This window comes from Cydia amplana, chromosome 1 (assembly GCF_948474715.1).
Source record: "Cydia amplana chromosome 1, ilCydAmpl1.1, whole genome shotgun sequence".
NCBI classification, from domain to species: domain Eukaryota; kingdom Metazoa; phylum Arthropoda; class Insecta; order Lepidoptera; family Tortricidae; genus Cydia; species Cydia amplana.
In genome coordinates this window covers 25,162,549-25,182,223 of record NC_086069.1, presented here as the reverse complement: position 1 = coordinate 25,182,223, position 19,675 = coordinate 25,162,549, and the positions used below count along the sequence as shown (strand labels likewise).

The 19,675-nt window shown below is 36.9% G+C and overlaps 1 protein-coding gene across 2 annotated transcripts; it reads left to right on the top strand.

Annotated features, from left to right (window-relative positions):
* Positions 1-1,195: 1,195 nt before the first annotated feature.
* On the top strand, positions 1,196-16,765 carry LOC134651610 (acyl-CoA Delta-9 desaturase-like). 2 transcript variants are annotated; one of them, XM_063506719.1, is made up of 5 exons: positions 1,196-1,434; positions 8,843-9,070; positions 10,009-10,139; positions 12,762-12,967; positions 16,157-16,765. In XM_063506719.1, the coding sequence occupies exons 2-5, from the start codon at positions 8,854-8,856 to the stop codon at positions 16,659-16,661; spliced, it is 1,059 nt and encodes a 352-aa protein (XP_063362789.1). In that variant the 5' UTR covers positions 1,196-1,434; positions 8,843-8,853; the 3' UTR covers positions 16,662-16,765. The 2 variants fall into 2 exon arrangements, with proteins under 2 accessions (XP_063362789.1, XP_063362782.1); XM_063506712.1 differs by lacking the exon at positions 1,196-1,434 and adding an exon at positions 8,644-8,765 and having other exon boundaries at positions 8,835-9,070.
* Positions 16,766-19,675: the final 2,910 nt, after the last annotated feature.

The following is a 19,675-nucleotide window of genomic DNA, read 5'->3' as shown; positions in this document are numbered from 1 at the left end:
CGGTAGGCCTTCTGAATTGATGCCCCCTCTGCTTCCCCCTGCCTACGCCCTTAAGTATGTACTTACATGTACCTACTTACTCGATCCTCATGGCTTCACGGCTCTTCATTGATTGAGAAAATTCCAAAATTGAATCGACTATTTTTTTTTACTAGAACCGGTTGAGAAATGCGCCGAAGTTGCCCAAGAACGGAGACGCTTTGCTCGCGCTTAGCGCGCTCGCTCGGTCGGTGAAGAAGTAAGACCCTTCTCCAGAACACAAAAAATAGCTTTAGGTCTTACTTATTCTTACGCGGATATGGCAACGGAAACGGAACGAAGTTAAGCAAAGCGGAAGTGAGCAAAATATTCATTTTGAATTGACGTTAGGTACAGTCAAGGTGAAAAATATAGACTGACGTTATTTTTAAGTACATTGAATTTTTTATTTTAAATAACTTATTTAACTTTTGTCTTACCCATACAAGTAAAATTATGTCCTCTAAACAATCGGTAGAATTGCGCGGAGCCAAAGCTAACACGTGGAGGCCCTTGCAACAATTTACCTGAAGGTTTAATAATTAGGTAAGGATTAGTTAAGGTCTTTGACCACGGGATTCAATAAAATAGATTTAGGAAATACTGTTTATAAAAGTAAAATTTGTCAAAGTGTACGGTAACCTATGTGGAAATATAAGATTTTTATAATAGCCCCATTTGATGTAGGTACTTAAATAAATACGAATTTTTAAGTGTTTTAATCTACAGGTCAACAAGATTTTAAGTTTAGGAATTAGGACAACGTAATACTCTTAGTTGCATTTTTTAACACTTTTCAACTTAATATTTTTTTTATATTATCATTGCATTACTTACTAAGTACCTAATACATGTAATATCTAATATTATCCTGCAATCATTAGCCTAGGTTAGGTAAGCCTAGAGATGACGTCGTAGATGATTAAATTTATCTCAATGATCGTTCGGCATGATCTTCCCACGCTACACATCTGCATATACTACATTATGTTGACTATGTTACGTTTAGCGCTAAACGTGACTACGTAGCACGTGTCTGGTGGATGCGCCGCCGTGGACCGGGAGAGTTGACGTGTCGCACCATACATCGCGCCACCGCGCCAGCCGTCCAATCCTCGCTGCGCGCGCTGACGCGGCTCTCGCTTCGCTGAGGCTAATAGACGTTCGGTGAGTCCCGCGAACCGTAAGCTCGGTTCACAGTCCATACGAAACACGTGAAGTCGCCGGTATTCCGGATTGATAACAGAAATAATTATTGTTAATCCTTATCGATGTTTGTATATAAATATTTTGAAGCTTACAGACATCGCATTTCAGTTTAAAGTGGTGCTTAACGTACATGTTTCACTTGAAAGTTAAAGAAGTGAATTAAGTGGACAGTTTGATTTTATTAAAAATATAATAAGGTGAGTTGAGGTAGAGCTAAGTATCACTTAGTTTATTGATAATTGATCCTACCCTGTGCACTCTTCTTACAAAATGTAAATACTATTATGACTATTACTTATGAGAAAGTTTGACAACAGTTCATTACTTAACTAATCTGCGGTCAACTTTTTCTAACGCTGACTGGGACATGGTGAAAGTTAGTGTCCTACCTATTTTTAAAAATATTTTACTTTAGATTCTAAATTTTTGTAAACGTAACTTTTTCTTTAGATTCTAAATTTTTTGGTGAACATTATTGATTTTTAGCGGTATGTAAGCAATTTTTTCTGGCCCACTTCGTTACGCTTAGACCGCGAGCCACGAACAGGTTTCCATGACCAATCGCCTCCCAGGCGATAACTCCTATAATGGTTAACGGCTACGTATGATGAATCCTCGTGGACGTCAGCTGCCGCTCCGTTGGTGGGTTGAGGAATGGCAGCAACCGAAACACGTAAAAAAAAAAATATTTTCAGTCATCGCCTCCCGTTTGATACTTTGCCAGATGATAGTTTAGGTGCTATTGTTAATAAAAAAAATCGTCAGCCGGTTGTATCGCGGTGGAAACACCGTCAGCTGGTCACATGAACATGTAAAAAAAAAATTTTTTTTCAGTCATCGCCTCCCGCTTGATACTTTGTCAGATGATAGTTTAGGTGCTATTGTTAATAAAAAACATCGTCAGCCGGTTGTATCGCGGTGGAATCACCGTCAGCTGGTCACATGAATATGTAAAAAAAATTTTTTTTTTTCAGTCATCTCCTCCCGCTTGATACTTTGTCAGATGATAGTTTAGGTGCTATTGTTAATAAAAAAAATCGTCAGCCGGTTGTATCGCGGTGGAATCACCGTCAGCTGGTCACATGAACATGTAAAAAATTTTTTTTTTTTTCAGTCATCGCCTCCCGCTTGATACTTTGTCAGATGATAGTTTAGGTGCTATTGTTAATAAAAATAATCGTCAGCCGGTTGTATCGCGGTGGAATCACCGTCAGCTGGTCACATGAACATGTAAAAAAAATGTTCATGTGACCAGCTGACGGTGATTCCACCGCTATACAACCGGCTGACGATCTCTTTTATTAACAATAGCACCTAAACTATCATCCGACAAAGTACCAAGCGGGAGGCGATGACTGAAAAAATATTTTTTTTTTACATGTTCATGTGACCAGCTGACGGTGATTCCACCGCGATACAACCGGCTGACGATTCTTTTTATTAATAATAGCACCTAAACTATCATCTGACAAAGTATCAAGCGGGAGGCGATGACTGAAAAAATATTTTTTTTTTACATGTTCATGTGACCAGCTGACGGTGATTCCACCGCGATACAACCGGCTGACGATTTGTTTTATTAACAATAGCACCTAAACTATCATCTGACAAGGTATCAAGCGGGAGGCGATGACTGAAAAAAAAAATTTTTTTTACATGTTCATGTGACCAGCTGACGGTGATTCCACCGCGATACAACCGGCTGACGATTCTTTTTATTAATAATAGCACCTAAACTATCATCTGGCAAAGTATCAAACGGGAGGCGATGACTGAAACCAATTATTTTAAATTTTAGATTGTATTTATTTATTTGTTTTATAAATTCATGTGACCAGCTGACGGTGATTCCACCGCGATACAACCGGCTGACGATTTTTTTTATTAACAATATCACCTAAACTATCATCTGACAAAGTATCAAGCGGGAGGCGATGACTGAAAAAATTTTTTTTTTTTACATGTTCATGTGACCAGCTGACGGTGATTCCACCGCGATACAACCGGCTGACGATTTGTTTTATTAACAATAGCACCTAAACTATCATCTGACAAAATATCAAGCGGGAGGCGATGACTGAAAAAAAAATTTTTTTTTACATGTTCATGTGACCAGCTGACGGTGATTCCACCGCGATACAACCGGCTGACGATTTGTTTTATTAACAATAGCACCTAAACTATCATCTGACAAAGTATCAAGCGGGAGGCGATGACTGAAAAAATATTTTTTTTTTACATGTTCATGTGTACAGCTGACGGTGATTCCACCGCGATACAACCGGCTGACGATTGTTTTTATTAACAATAGCACCTAAACTTTCATCTGACTAAGTATCAAACGGGAGGCGATGACTGAAAAAAAATTTTTTTTTTACGTGTTTCGGTGGCTGCCATTCCTCAACCCACCAACGTAGCGGCAGCTGACGTCCACGAGGGTTCATCATATATGGCCGTTAACCAGTATACGAGTTTTCACCCGGGAGGCGATGACTGACGAAATTTGCGCCTGGCTCGTGGACCAGCTATACCGAAGCTGCGATAATGCATTATGTAAAAGAGGCCAGAGAGGACATTTGACGTGTCGAATTTCCACGTAGTGCATTATAATTGCCATAGTCAGTAGTCACGTGTACCTAACGGTTTCAAGTTTCCGACATACCTACCCCGAGGTGTTGACCCTACCCTCTTCATGCACATATACTTACTACTGTAATTGCACTTATTAATTTAATTAAATACCTACCAACGTATTAACTAGGTAACTAATATACAGTGTATGTACCTATATGTCAGACTCGACCTGAACCACCTTACTGAATAAAAAAATATATCATGAAACAATTTTTTTTATTCAGTAAGTTGGTTCAGAAGTACCCTGGGTGACTTCCAATAAAAATATTTAAATATTATTTTATGAAGTCGTTTAAATTCTAAATCTAATAAGAATCAGAACATTTATGTAGTTACTCGTGCCCTTCGGAGTACCTATGGATGATGCGTGCCAGTACCAACGGTCCACCCCCATACCAATACCGTCATGTACCGAACGTGATTTCTTTTGTTTTACTTTAATAATGCCCGGGTTTTCGTTTTACCTTTACTAATAGCATCAGTAGGTAGGTATTCGTAAGTATGCCTATCTGGGGGCACGGTAGTGCCCCCGCCAAGACGAGCAAAGCGAAGCGCAAGGGCACTACCTACCTTTTCTCGAAGCGCTTCGTCGTTTTTTGGAACCCTCTTAACTTGGGTTTGGATTATACCAGATAAACAAAACTCTCAGGATATGATGTCAATAGTGGACTTATTAAGCATAAAAAATTTCAATTGCATAGGTCTTATACTTTGGATTTTATGAATGTCTAAAAAACCCCGATTTCGTCACTGACTCATTCACTCACTGTTGATCATCAAAACCTCTAGGGTACTTCCTGAAGTCCTAGGAAGCTGAAATTTGGTATGTGAGATAGTATTAGTCCACAAACAACAATAAAATTCAAAAACTTGAAATTATTAGCCCCTAAGGGGGTGAAAAGGGGGGTGGAATTTTGTATGAAAAATCGATAACCGCGGAACCGATTTAGTTGAAATTTAATATGTAGATAGTTATTGTTATGGGGAAGGATATAAAATAGTTTCAACCCCAAAAGCACCCCGTAAGGGTGAAAAGGGGTGGAAAAAGGCGTTAGGGGAAAAAGGGGGTTGAAGTTTGTATGGGGAATCAGTAAAAAAGCAGATTGTATATAAAAGAAGCCCCCCAAGTACGTATTTCAGGATTTTTAATAGTAAATCACCCGCAACCCTTTAAATCAGAAGATTGTCATAAGCAACTTACAAAAAGATGTGAAATCCCACCAAAAACATTTTCATGTAAAATGTTGCCAAGACGAAACCATAGGCTCGCACTGACAAAAAGTTATCAGATATCTTGTAGAGCCAAGCTTTTAACTCTAACAGGCCCTACCTTCACACACTCTACACCTTAGTCAAACTATGTGGCTTGGCCGTTTCATTATTACAAGAACTATTTTATAATAAAAAATAATGAATAGTGAAACGGCCAAGCCACATATTTGGACTAAGGTGTAGAGTGTGTGAAGGTAGGGCCTGTTAGAGTTAAAAGCTTGGCTCTACAAGATATCTGATAACTTTTTGTCAGTGCGAGCCTATGGTTTCGTCTTGGCAACATTTTACATGAAAATGTTTTTGGTGGGATTTAATTTACTGCGTCCAATTGCCCACAACAACAATACAAGAGTACATTTTTAACGGCAATACTTACGTGTTTTTAATGAATTACCTAACGAATTTAAAATGTTGCAAGGTAATATTTTTAAGTACCTATAGGTTAAAGAAATGGCTGATTGGGAAGGAATAGGTACTACAATCTTAAGGAATTTTTTGACGATGCATGCGGCAACATAATGTAAATAATTTAGCTAATATAGTAATTTAGATTATAAGTAGCTTTAAGAATTATATTGCATGTTCGCAAAGGGCAGCTGTTGGTACAATTTGTTTTTGTCCAGATCATCTATATGTATATTTACACAGTGGACAATAAAAACTTTCTTATTCTTATTCATACGTATAATATGATTAATATGGAATAATAAAAACAAATAATTACGCACTTCATTATTTATTTTACTTAAGTACTTAAAATTCGAGTTCTAAATAGAAACACAATAATTTAACAAACAATAGACTCTACCATGATTACACGAATGAGTTGATTAAAAGAACCTAAGAATTGACTTGAGACTCGTTATTCGTTTTTAACAATGATTACGAAGTAATCTAGGTCCATAACCATAGGTCACCATAGGTCTATGGTTTTAATGGTTTTAAGACCATCATTAGGTTGGTACTTAATGATGGTCTTAAAACCATTAAAACGTATGTTAAAATCCTTGACTCATGTTTACATAACTACTTTAGGTACTTTTGTACCTCATTAGTTTTTGCGGTGGAAACTATTTTGCAACATCTTATTGTAAGATACACGTGTAAACAATGTGGTTTATTATTACAGTACCGATATATATACTTTTTTAACTGTGCAATTTTAGAATGTACTTAATACACTTACAGGTGACATGCTAATTATGAATATGAGTTTCATTGGGTGATTTGAATGTTACTAAATACCTATATAGCCTTTACAACCCTTTATTACGAAATGTCTTTTAGAGACAAAACAACTTTTGACCCTCTTTTGGCATTGTTTTCCAAACCAGACTTATTATATCCCACCAAAAACATTTTCATGTAAAATGTTGCCAAGACGAAACCATAAGGCTCGCACTGACAAAAAGTTATCAGATCTCTTGTAGAGCCAAGCTTCTAACTCTACAAGCCCTAACTTCACAAACTACACTTTAGTCAAAATATGTGGCTTGACCGTTTCGCTACTGTCACATGGACGTAAGGTGAAAAATGTAATTCACTAGGTATTCATTATTTTTATAATACAATAGTTCTTGGAGTAACGAAACGGCCAAGCCACATATTTTGACTAAGGTGTAGAATTTGTGAAGTTAGGGCTTGTAGAGTTAGAAGCTTGGCTCTACAAGAGATCTGATAACTTTTTGTCAGTGCGAGCCTTATGGTTTCGTCTTGGCAACATTTTACATGAAAATGTTTTTGGTGGGATTGGATATTACCAGAAGCGTTACGTTCGGAAATACCAACCTACCTACCTATTCCCAAAATAAGTTTTAGGTTAAGTGTATTTTTGGTACAAGCTTTTATCGCTGACTGTACTTTTCTTACGACAGACAACTAATACTCATCGAGACAATTCTAAAAACCCCTAACACAATTAGGTTGCGTTGTTTCATCACAGAGTTCCTATGGCCACCTCCTGTCTCCATCATCAGAATCAGCTCGATGGTACTATAATATTGCATTGTCACCCGACTTACGTCATACATGTGTATGCAAAATTTCAGCTCAATCGGAAACCGGGAAGTGGATCAAATTTAACTTGCAAGATTCCATTACATAGTTACGTACAGGTCGACCTAATAAAAGCTTGTTAAAAATGATAAAATTGTGAAACACAAATAGCGTTTATTTGGATTTGATTTGTAAGTTATGTTATAAAGTTAGTATTTTTGTTGCGTTGGTGTGCTGAAAAATCTTGTGTTTCATTCGGTAGCAGTTAGGTACCTACTAAAGTCAATTTTTTTTATTCGGTAGACTAAAATGACATTTCATAGTATGGAATGTTATTTTATGTTCATATATTATGAAATGTCATTTTAGTCTACCGAAAAAAAATAGACTAGTTAGTTTGTTTAACCCTCGTGCCTTGAAACCCCGCTACGCTCGTGGGTCAGATTTGCAATCGTTCGCTTGTTTGTGTATCAATATTATTTCGAGGAATTTAACCATGACCATGATAAATTATAACTTTGTCCCTTGTAAAACAAATAACTGGTATTCTGTAATAAAAAAACTGCTTAAAAAAGTAAGTACTTACCTAATCTAACATATGTAATGATTTTTGATCGTGACTGTACAAGCAGTTTGTATTGTAAGTAAAATAATTTTGGTCATTGCAGTGCCTTTAAATAATTATTTTCAGTCATATAAACTTAAAAAAGCGGCCAAGTGCGAGTCGGACTCGCCCATGAAGGGTTCCGTATTTAGGCGATTTATGACGTATTAAAAAAAAACTACTTGCTAGATCTCGTTCAAACCAATTTTCGGTGGAAGTTTACATGGTAATGTACATCATATATTTTTTTTTAGTTTTATCATTCTCTTATTTTAGAAGTTACAGGGGGGGGGGACACACATTTTACCACTTTGGAAGTGTCTCTCGCGCAAACTATTCAGTTTAGAAAAAAATGATATTAGAAACCTCAATATCATTTTTGAAGACCTATCATACCCCACACGTATGGGTTTGATGAAAAAAAAATTTTGAGTTTCAGTTCGAAGTATGGGGAACCCCAAAAATTTATTGTTTTTTTTTGTATTTTTGTGTGAAAATCTTAATGCGGTTCACAGAATACATCTACTTACCAAGTTTCAACAGTATACCTAGTTCTTATAGTTTCGGAGAAAAGTAGCTGTGACATACGGACGGACAGACAGACGGACAGACAGACAGACATGACGAATCTATAAGGGTTCCGTTTTTTGCCATTTGGCTACGGAACCCTAAAAACGAAGAACCTATCTATATTGGCGCATTTAATTAATAATTACTTAATGAATAAATTGGCTATAAATTCTGTTGAATAAAATAGGAAAGATTTGAACTATACCATACCAGACCATACACAAATACCCGAAATTCAAGGTCAATCAACTCAACGAGTCAACTACTAAACTCGTCATCTGATCGCGATCGCGCGATTCCAACTTCCGATCACACCACCCACCCCTGTGGCCTGCGCTGCGCCGTCCCGATCGTGCGCGCGTCGCTTTTCATCATTAATTGCACTGTTTTTGTTGTGTTGTCGTCATAATATGTGAAAATTGATAATGGATTTTGTAAGCGAAGTCGAAAATTGTCCCGAAAGGTACATATCATTGCTTAGTTACGCTTTATAGGTTATTTTAACAGCCGGCTAATGTTACGATTTGTTTAGGACACGAGAAGTTGAGAAAATGGCTCCGAACGTGACGGACGTGAACGGTGTGCTGTTCGAGAGTGACGCAGCGACCCCTGACCTTGCCCTTGCGAGTGCCCCGGTCCAGCAGGCGGACAACAGCCCGAGGATCTACGTGTGGCGGAACATCCTCCTCTTCGCATACCTTCACATTGCGGCGTTGTACGGCGGCTATCTGTTTCTGGTGTCAGCGAAATGGCAAACGGATATTTTTGGTAAGCTTATCGTACTCTCTTGTTTATCTCTTAATGGAGAAATTTTTCCATATCTCTATCGACATGTTTGTAACATCATGTCATGTTGCAGCTTATCTTATCCGATTACCTAACAATCCCAACAATAACTTTTACGAGCAAAATTGATGGCCAGTACGGATATGATGGTGGTTCTTGTCTACGTGACAGCGTGATAAAACGGTGTCCGTCACTTTCTTTCCCACGGTGTTAAACAGTGACAGTTATTTTATCACGTGGATAAAGATGGATAAAGCTATGCATAATAGGCTGGCTGAATACTGTCAAATATTGACACACATTAATTTCTTCATTGTCACTTTCTCTTCTATATTAGAAATAAATGAATAAAAAGTAAAACGGTAAGTCTGGAAAGAAGTTGTTTTGCTTCCGCATTTGTTTACATTACAAATGACAGGTTATTTATTTTTAACATTGTTTCTTGTTGTCCTAGAATGACATCATTTATTTACGAAATTCTTGTTAGAATAGAAACTTACAAGTCAAATTTAGTTGTTAGAGTCTGACCAAGAAAAGTCTGCAGCGGATTTGATAGCTCACGCAGTGCAAGTGTTATTTTAAACGTCAAACTTCTATGAAATTATGACATACCTATAAACAACACTTGCACTGCGTGGGCTATCAAATCCGCTGCAGACTTTGTTTGGTCCGACTCTAGTACTTATAATTTTTTTTTATACAACAACTATAATGTACAAATTCTAAAGTAATTAAGTATGGATACTAATGTTCTTTTCAGATTAATCTCTCATTTATGAAAATATTTCGCCTCAAAGCTGATTCATAAACAAAGATATTCAAGCTAGTTTTTGGACCATAGTAGGATTTTTTTTAACTATATTTGGGTGGTTTGACGGTGATTAAAGTGTACTTACCATAAAAATTACCTTTGTCCGCAGCTTACCTCCTGTATGCGGCATCTGGGCTGGGCATCACAGCGGGCGCCCACAGGCTCTGGGCCCACAAGTCCTACAAAGCCAAGTGGCCGCTGCGACTCATCCTCGTCATCTTCAACACCATCGCATTCCAGGTAAGAACCACGTTTCCTTTTTTTAGAACCAAAACCTTTACCCAGGAATCTGCAAGTTTTTAAAGAAAAGAGACACTAAAGTTGATTTGATGTTGAACTGCATGCGGCTTGCTTAGCCCATTTTATATAGCCAGACCAAGCTAACTCTGCACTTGCTCTGCACGAACATAGTTGTGACAAAACATGGGAGTGCCATATGAAAAATCATATTTTCATAGAAATTTGATTTATGCTGACACTCACAATTTGTCACTGCAAAGTCGGTGTAGAGTTAGTTTCTCTGACTATAGTAATTTTTATTAAAAAATAAAAGTCATAAGTATATTAAACAAACAATGCATAATGTAAAAAATAATGGTTCAAAGTCCCCAGACTTTTCTTGGTACTTATTTAAGTGACACGTCTTTTCTGTGTCAATAATTGCCCTAGAGAAGGTTACAGGATGTTAGCCTTAGCCGTTTAAATACTAATTGTTTCGTGCCTGGAATTCGCTATGACAATAACTAATATCTACATGCCTGGCTACAAGGTCTTAGACTATATGGTATATATTTTTTTTTTTTTCATTTATTTATTAACACAAAATATTTACATTCAAAAAATTATGACAGCGAACAAAGCCCCCTGAGGCTTAACTGCCGCTGTAATCGCTCTTATATTTACTCTTAATATATTATATTAAACTATGGAGTATTTCATTTCACGAAGTCGGCATTCATGTCTCTTATAATGAGGTGTTAAGAGTCTAGATTCCGCATGCACCCCGTCTTCGTGATATGAGACATTCCTATAAGTGTGACGTAATATAAATTTACTTAACTGAGATAAAGGGCTTTCAATATTTGTTTACACTTATGTGGGTTGTTACTAATATTATTATAAGTTACTTCGGGTAGTTCGTTTAGGGTATGTGGTAACAGGGTATATGTATAGCTAGTTTAGATAATGAGTATTCCATGCGTAATTATCGAACTGTATTAGAATTCTACTACTTATATAAGTAATTCTATTAGTCCACGAATAGCCTTTGCGAGGAAACTAATGAGATTAGTCTAATTTGGAGAAATTTGCCCCGCGCTTGACAACCTAGTTACCGCATAATGAACGAAGCGGAAGCTCGGCAGCGCCTTCTACTTCTAATTGGCTTCTACAATATTTTGTATGTACTAGTTTACCCCTCATTAAGAAAACGTACATTTAACTTACTATTTGCTATTTGACCGAAGCGTAGCGAAGGTCTACGTTTTGACTCGGGCATTTTGCTTTTGTATGTCCGGATGTTCTCCTCTACAGGTCACAATTCTCAACCGATTCTTGTGAAATTTTGTGACCAGATTCTATGAGTAAATAAAAACTTTTTATCGATCCCGTTTTTGGAAATTTTTAAAAATGGAGGAGTTGTGATACCTCGCGCTTAAACAAATAGTCGTATCGATATCATAAGAGTATTTTCTTTTTGAGACATATTTACATAGTAAATGGAAAAAAATGCAGAAAAATTGTATTGCTGGTTTAGGCGGTATTTAGATATTTAGTTTGTACTCGAGAATGGGTAGCCGAATTTCGTCAGCTTAGCTAAGAACTATCATGGCGCATTTTGTAAACAATCGCTTTTTTTGTTTGCACACAGAAAGTCTGGGTTCGATCCCCAGTAAGACATAACTTTTTGTATTTTTTTTTTTCACTTAAACTTCGTATTTTTTTTTTATGAATTAAAATCTTTGTATTGTTGATTGATCAAACCGCTGTGTGGCGCTGTCATCGTGCACGATCCCAATAAGCTATGCTCGCGAGGTCTACAGCTCACAGAGCCACTAGTTTATAATAATTTGGTTGCCAGTTGCCGACTCAGTGAACCGTGGCAAAAAGCCAGGACAACTAAGGTCCAAGGAGCCATTTTCAGTCCTTGCTTTTGGCCACGGCTCACTAAGCGACGGCAACCAAATGACAAGGTTAGCGTAGGCACTAGTTCTTACGAAAGCGACCGTCATCTGATCTTCCAACCTAAGCCGAGGGAAATAAGCCTTATTGTGGTTAGTCCTGTTCCCTCACAATGTTTTCCTTCATTGAAAATTGACTAAAATATCGAATTGTTTCATAGGTACATAATACTTACCTACGTTCCGAAAATTCATACAAGCTCGAATCCGCGCTCTGTGGTTTGATAATGCCACGCCTTACCGCTAAGCTACCAACGTTTAATATATTCCTTTTTCTATAATATAATCAGAGATCGGACAGATTGGCGTCATTGCTCGCAATAATGTGGACATGACTCCAAATTTGATTAAATAATTAATCATTTAATTATTTTGATTAATTTTTTACCTGAGATTTAATTTTGTTCTCTAGTCAATAAATAGCACTTAAATATATTTTTGATATTAAAAAAATGAGTACCTACAGAAAATTTGGAAAACATACTGATTTTTTTTAAATAGTTTTACATTATAAGAAATCTTTGTGTTATTTATTGATTAGGATTTATAATTAAACCTCGGGTAAGAAATTAATTAAATGATTAATTATTTAATCAATTTTGGAGTCATGTCCACATTATTGCGAGCAATGACGCAAATTTGTCCGATCTCTGAATATAATAAATGTGTCCATTGTTCGCAGGACTCGGCGATAGACTGGGCGCGCGACCACCGCATGCACCACAAGTACTCGGAGACCGACGCCGACCCCCACAACGCGACCCGCGGCTTTTTCTTCTCCCACATCGGGTGGCTGCTCGTTCGCAAGCACCCTGAACTCAAGCGCAAGGGCAAGGGGCTGGACCTTAGTGACCTGTATGCTGATCCCATTCTGCGCTTCCAGAAGAAGTAAGTAGTCAATCCTTTCTTACTCTATTTTGCCCACATCGGCTGATTGCTGTTTCGCAAGCACCCTGAACTCAAGCGCTATGGCAAAGGGACCTTAGTGACCTGTATGCTGATCCCATTCTGCACTTCTAAAAGAAGTGAGTAGGTATATATAACACTTTAAACTCTCGCGTTTTGTACACATATTTAATTACACAAACGGGTCTACCAGTCACGAACACGGGATTCTGGTCTACGGGTCTGATATTTTCTGGGACGTCAGTCTTTCCGTGATCACAGCTGGTGCAACTCAGCTGAAACGTCGGATTTTAAGGTAAAAACAATGAAACTATATCGCGGTAGACCCGTTTGTGTAATTAAATAAGTGAAGTAGGTACATGTTTATTCTACAACATTATTTCCAAAAAAAAGCGGCCAAGTGCGAGTCGGACTCGCCCATGAAGGGTTCCGTATTTAGGCGATTTATGACGTATAAAAAAAAAAACTACTTACTAGATCTCGTTCAAACCAATTTTCGGTGGAAGTTTACATGGTAATGTACATCATATATTTTTTTTAGTTTTATCATTCTCTTATTTTAGAAGTTACAGGGGGGGGGGGGACACACATTTTACCACTTTGGAAGTGTCTCTCGCGCAAACTATTCAGTTTAGAAAAAAATGATATTAGAAACCTCAATATCATTTTTGAAGACCTATCCATAGATACCCCACACGTATGGGTTTGATGAAAAAAAAATTTTTGAGTTTCAGTTCGAAGTATGGGGAACCCCAAAAATTTATTGTTTTTTTTCTATTTTTGTGTGAAAATCTTAATGCGGTTCACAGAATACATCTACTTACCAAGTTTCAACAGTATAGTTCTTATAGTTTCGGAGAAAAGTGGCTGTGACATACGGACGGACAGACGGACAGACAGACAGACATGACGAATCTATAAGGGTTCCGTTTTTTGCCATTTGGCTACGGAACCCTAAAAAAGCTAGTATCGCCAGCAGTGGGGTAGGACCCAGGCTACGGGTGGTTAGAGTTAGAGCCATCGAAGAACCAATCCGCGCAGTTTCGTGACTATTATACCTACTATTATCTCTACTTAATTCCGAGAGAATCGTTTTGGGAGCACTTCACAAATTTTGTCTTTTTGTACAGGATTTGTTTTAATTCTGTGGTAAAGAAAGTAAACATGTTTTCAGATATATTTTATTTAGCGACTTATTTATATCGCGGGAGCCGCGAAATAAAACTAAACTAAACATAATCCTATTTGCTTACGTGGGACAAAATTAAATTGGTAAATTATGGGCGTTTATAGTCTTACTTGTGACTGCTAACCACTTATTTTGTAACTAAAAGCAGTCAATTGGTAATAAAGGTAACATCATCAATCATCATTCTAACTAACATAGTCTTATGTAAGTACGTGTCATATTGCTTTGTTGCAGACTATAATTTAACATGAACTATCTTTTGAACTTACGTAATGAAGTTTCGTCATGCTCATTCAAACGGAGACAATTTAAGTTAAGCAAAAACAGTTAAAACAAGTCAATGTTTTAACTGTTTTTGCTATTACAGCAGTTTACAAGAAATACAAGCCGTTTTAAACCTTATTACTTACATAACAGAAAAATCCAAAATATACTGACAGATTTTAATATGATCTGGATATCAGTGTTTGTATATTTTAGATCCACAATAACTGCAGTTTGAGCAAATTTTTACCTTATTACAGAATAAAATTCAAAATGCAGCATATGATTCTCACATGATACCAACGTTTGTAGAACTCGTTGCACAAGTGTTTTTTGTCCTTAAAGTAAAATGTAGTAAGTGCCAAATGATTTGGACCTAATCTTGATGGAGTAATGTGTATAATTGCGCACATGTTTACTCTATAGACGTTGCATCGCTATTTTCGTTTTGATAACAATGATAACTTAAGTGTCACACGAACCCGCCGCCAAAAAGCCGCTCCCATACAATCGACTACGCTCTGATTTTAATACGTCATGCTAAAAATACATGAAACTTGGCATGAACATTTACGTAACATATACCTATCTTGAATACTAGTTTTAGTTGCTAAAAATTGTTACACAAAGAAAATAGAGCCAGAAAAAGTTTTGTATGTAAAAGTTGTATTTGCTTTAATTTCTGTATATTACAATATGTCAATATGGAAAACTAGTACTAGAGGCGGTATCATGGTAGGATTTTTATCGGCTGTCACTATGCCTGTCACTTTCGCACTTATATACTTGTTAGAACGTGACAGGCATGGTGACAGGTGATAAAATTGCGACCATGCTACAACCGCAGACGTAGACATGTTTCATGGTCTTTTAGAATGAGATGAGAGCGTAACTTCGACTGTATGGCGGTGGCTAGAGACTCTTAAATAGGTACCGTAGGTAGCCATGCTATATTTAGGCAGGCTTGGCTGGCTTTTATCACGCGTTTATGTAATCCGTTAAACTGAAAAACTGGCTCGAGTCGGATACAATTTTCGGATTAAGTCAACATTCAGCATCAAATAGACTTCAATTATGTAGGTTTATTTACTTTCTTGTACTTAATTAACGACAAATATCTGGGAGACCGAGCTTTGCTCGGAAAACATATAAAAACTCAAAAATGCGCGTTTTCCCAGATATAAGACCTAGCTAGATCGATTTTTCGCCCCCAAAAACTCCCATATAGTAAATTTCATCGAAATCTTTAGAGCCGTTTCCGAAATCCCCGAAATATATATGTCACCGTAAAATTGTAAACACTCGTCATATTAGGTATAATCTCGCTAGTTACATTATAAACTGACGGTAGGGAGATTATAATCTAACCTAACCTACGTTAGGTTATATTATAAACTAACGGGTTCACAATCTTACGGTGTCATATATAATATAAATAAATAAACAAGAATTGCTCGTTTAAAGGTATTAGATAGATTATCAGGGATCGGAACCGGTTTTTTGCAAAAACCTAGAAATAACCATATTTTTTAATTATTTTATACTCGAAATGTAGGACTCAGTTGTGTTTTTAGGTTACGACTTCGTATTATTAGATTGCCCAATTAGAAATGAAGTAATTAGCAAAGAACGAAAAAATACCGTTTCCGTTCCCATACAAAAAATACCGGTATCCGATCCCTGGTCGAAATTAATATAAACCTCATGATTTGTTCCAGGTACTACCTCATCCTGATGCCTATAGCCTGCTTCGTCCTGCCGACGGTCATCCCGGTCTACCTCTGGAGCGAGACCTGGACCAACGCCTTCTTCGTGGCCGCGCTCTTCCGCTACGCTTTCATCCTCAACGTCACCTGGCTCGTCAACTCCGCCGCCCACAAGTGGGGCGACAAACCCTACGACAAATCCATCAAACCTTCGGAAAACATCTCCGTCTCTCTCTTCGCTTTCGGCGAAGGTTTCCACAACTACCACCACACTTTCCCCTGGGACTACAAAACGGCGGAACTCAGCAGCAACCGGCTTAATTTCACAACGAAATTCATTAACTTCTTCGCGAAAATCGGCTGGGCTTATGACATGAAAACGGTGTCTGATGAGATCATCCAGAAGAGAGTCAACCGCACGGGAGACGGGTCCCACCAGCTATGGGGTTGGGGCGATAAGGACCACTCTAAAGAAGAGGTCAATGCGGCTGTCAGAATAAACCCTAAAGATGATTGAATTATAAGATATAGAGCTTCCTATTACGGTCTGATTTAACTTAAGTTTTTTAACTTGCAGACACTCGAGGTCTGTTTTTAATTCCATAAGACTTAAATGTAATTCTAATGCAATTTCCTTAAAATTACATAAAATGTCGTATCGGTCTTTAGGAAATAAAAACACACTAGTAAAGTATCTGATATGCAACTTAGTGACTGAGTGATAGAATTGTGTGATTGCTTCTAATACGTGGCTTTGTGATAACACATCAGTATTATAGACCACATATTGATTTTACTTTCATTTGTATTGTAGGCGAGAAAAGGCTCGTAAAAGTTGAGGATTAACACGTTCTGTCAATGTAGTTGCACTTTCGTGCGTAAGGGTACATCTGATGTATGTGGGACTGACTTAAAAAGATTGAAAATTTCGTATTAGCATTTGGAATGCGAACGTGTTAAGAGGATACCTCTTTTAAATTCTATAATTATTGAGCATTAATATCAATCCATTTTATAGGCAGGTTTGGCATTTTTTTGGTAGGTTTGAGCATATGATTTTATTATTTAATAACGTAATAGATTTAGAAACACCTATAGCCAGTTTTTGTAGTCAAAAACGTATTTTGTACTTCATTTTACCAATTCATTCATTCTATTTAGTAAAAATTTCAGTGAGATTTGAGCATTAAATATGTTGTGTTATGAAACAAAAATCATAGTTGCCTAGTTTTAACGCGTTTCTTTAATTAAGGTAATTTATTGTATTCCATTGTCAGAAGGAGCTAGCTTGGCTTACGTCAAGTCCCTGGGATTCATTTTTAATCGCGAATTTGTGTTTATTTTATATGTCAAAATGTTTTCTTAATATTCTTTTTTTATTTTTGCGCTTCTGAGTTCCAGAAGCAATACTTTTATTCTGAATTTGGGAGCTTCCATTATTAATTAAGAGTTCAACATAAAATGTTGAATATGTACAATATTTTGTATGCAGCCACTCATGGTAGCATAAAAAACTATAAATAAGATTTATTAATGGATTAACTGCCAATCAAATTATTTACAGGACCAAATTAACAGAATCACTAGTGTTTTTTTAACAGAATGTAGTTATTCAAGTTAACAGGCGATAATGGCGATATCCCAGTAATGTATTTATGGCAAAGTTCATTATGCATCGTATGAACAAGTTTTGTTTAATATTAAGGATATGTGGTATATAATAGGTTTTTTAATTTATGCATATTGTATGCACGAAGAGATTTGAGCCTCACCGAATTTAGCTGGCTCTAATTCGGTGGTATTTTTTATCTTCGCTAATTTTGAAGACGCAACTGCTATCTGTATATGTAATAGAAATATATTATAAAGAGATTATATAAGCAAATATTTCTAACTTGTAAGTTTTATATAAAAAGCAAATCTTAATGCGGTTGCGTCTTTATAATTTGAGAGTTGAGAGCGAATAATTGATACAATATGTGTTAGACTGATGTGTGAAGATGTTTGTGATATTAGAGTACCATTTAGAGCGTCGTTGATATGAAACTGCTACTAAAACTGCTACTTTTTTACCAGCCCTATATTAAGTTTGTACCTATGTAATGAAATCCATAAGCAGAAATATCTAAAAACCTTAATTTATGAACAGATAGTATCCCATCCCTACAGTATCAAAGTCTTTCTACTATGTAGGTACTTTATGGAACACAATTTTACTAACCAAACTTGGCTCTTATGTATTTGAAATAAGGTTTACAATTTTTTAGTAAAATAACAAAATATATTATATATGGGTTAATCAACTTTTTCTTGTCACACATTGCTATGGTTACGGTCTCCTGAGTCACTCTTAAAATTCTAGGTTTTTCGTATTTAAATGAACCAAACTTGCATATTATGGTAGTTATAAGGCCTTTCCATAATGGGCATCTACTGAGCATGTTAGTAGAACATGGTACAGCACTTCTTCTAACAATCTACGCTACTATTGTCTCCTCGCTGATGGGACAGAATAACAACAAGAAATAGTTGATTGACCCATATACGATACTTAGGTATTGTTCATGATGGTGTTGTATTTATATAAATATTGCATTGTATAGGACACTAAACTAGAGATGCAACGGATAGTTGTTTGGCCGGATACCGGATACCGGATATCCGGCCTGGACACTGGCCGAATATCCGGTATCCGGCCGCCGTATATTCGGCCGGCGGAACTATACTTATATTTTGAGTTTTGCAGGTGCGCGTCGTGCAGGTTTCGACCTGTTTCGTAGTGAACGTTCGCGCGGACACATTTCTAGGATCGTAACGAGTTTTATCATGTCATTACGTAGTAAGTTTGTTTATAGTTACAAGTGCGCGCGCGTATTTTTGTGTAAACAAATAAGTGTATTGTGTGACATTGGTTACGTATTCATTTCTATCTACTGTGTCGTTAGCATTATGACCGTGACTGTTTTTTAGATTCCATTTTTTACCCCAAAATGTGTTAATTTTACTATCCGGTATCCGGCCGGATAGTAGGTCACTATCCGGTATCCGGCCGGATACTAAAATAACGGCCGGATAGGCCGGATACCGGATAGTAACCGGATATCCGGTGCATCTCTACACTAAACCCTATAGTGGATACGAAGCCATATATGGCAGTTATAATATTCGACTCTATTGACAGCTATTAAAGTTTATATTTAAACAAATCATTTAAGGGCTAAGTCCTACTTGTTTCATATCAACGGGCTGGATATAAGTAAGCTGAGTTATAGCACATGCACGTATCCTCCGGGCGTCGCCCAAACTTAACGCACTCGACTCGGTGTTGTGAGTCTGTCTCTTTCATTTATGTCGTAGACATAGTCTTGTTGTTCTATGTTAACTAAATTTTAAAACTAAATGAGTCTTTCGATTTTCCATTCCTTTTACCAAGTTACTATTTATAGTAGGGGACAGAAATAGGAAATAATATAACAACGAATAACTTTCCAATAAATTTATTTGTACAAGGCTGAATGCGAATCTAGATAA

Coding starts and splice junctions, on each gene's coding strand:
- LOC134651610 (XM_063506712.1), top strand. CDS start 8,728: ATGGATTTTGTAAGCGAAGTCGAAAATTGTCCCGAAAG. Junction 9,071..10,008: donor ATGGCAAACGGATATTTTTG/GTAAGCTTATCG, acceptor CTTTGTCCGCAG/CTTACCTCCTGTATGCGGCA. Junction 10,140..12,761: donor TCAACACCATCGCATTCCAG/GTAAGAACCACG, acceptor CATTGTTCGCAG/GACTCGGCGATAGACTGGGC.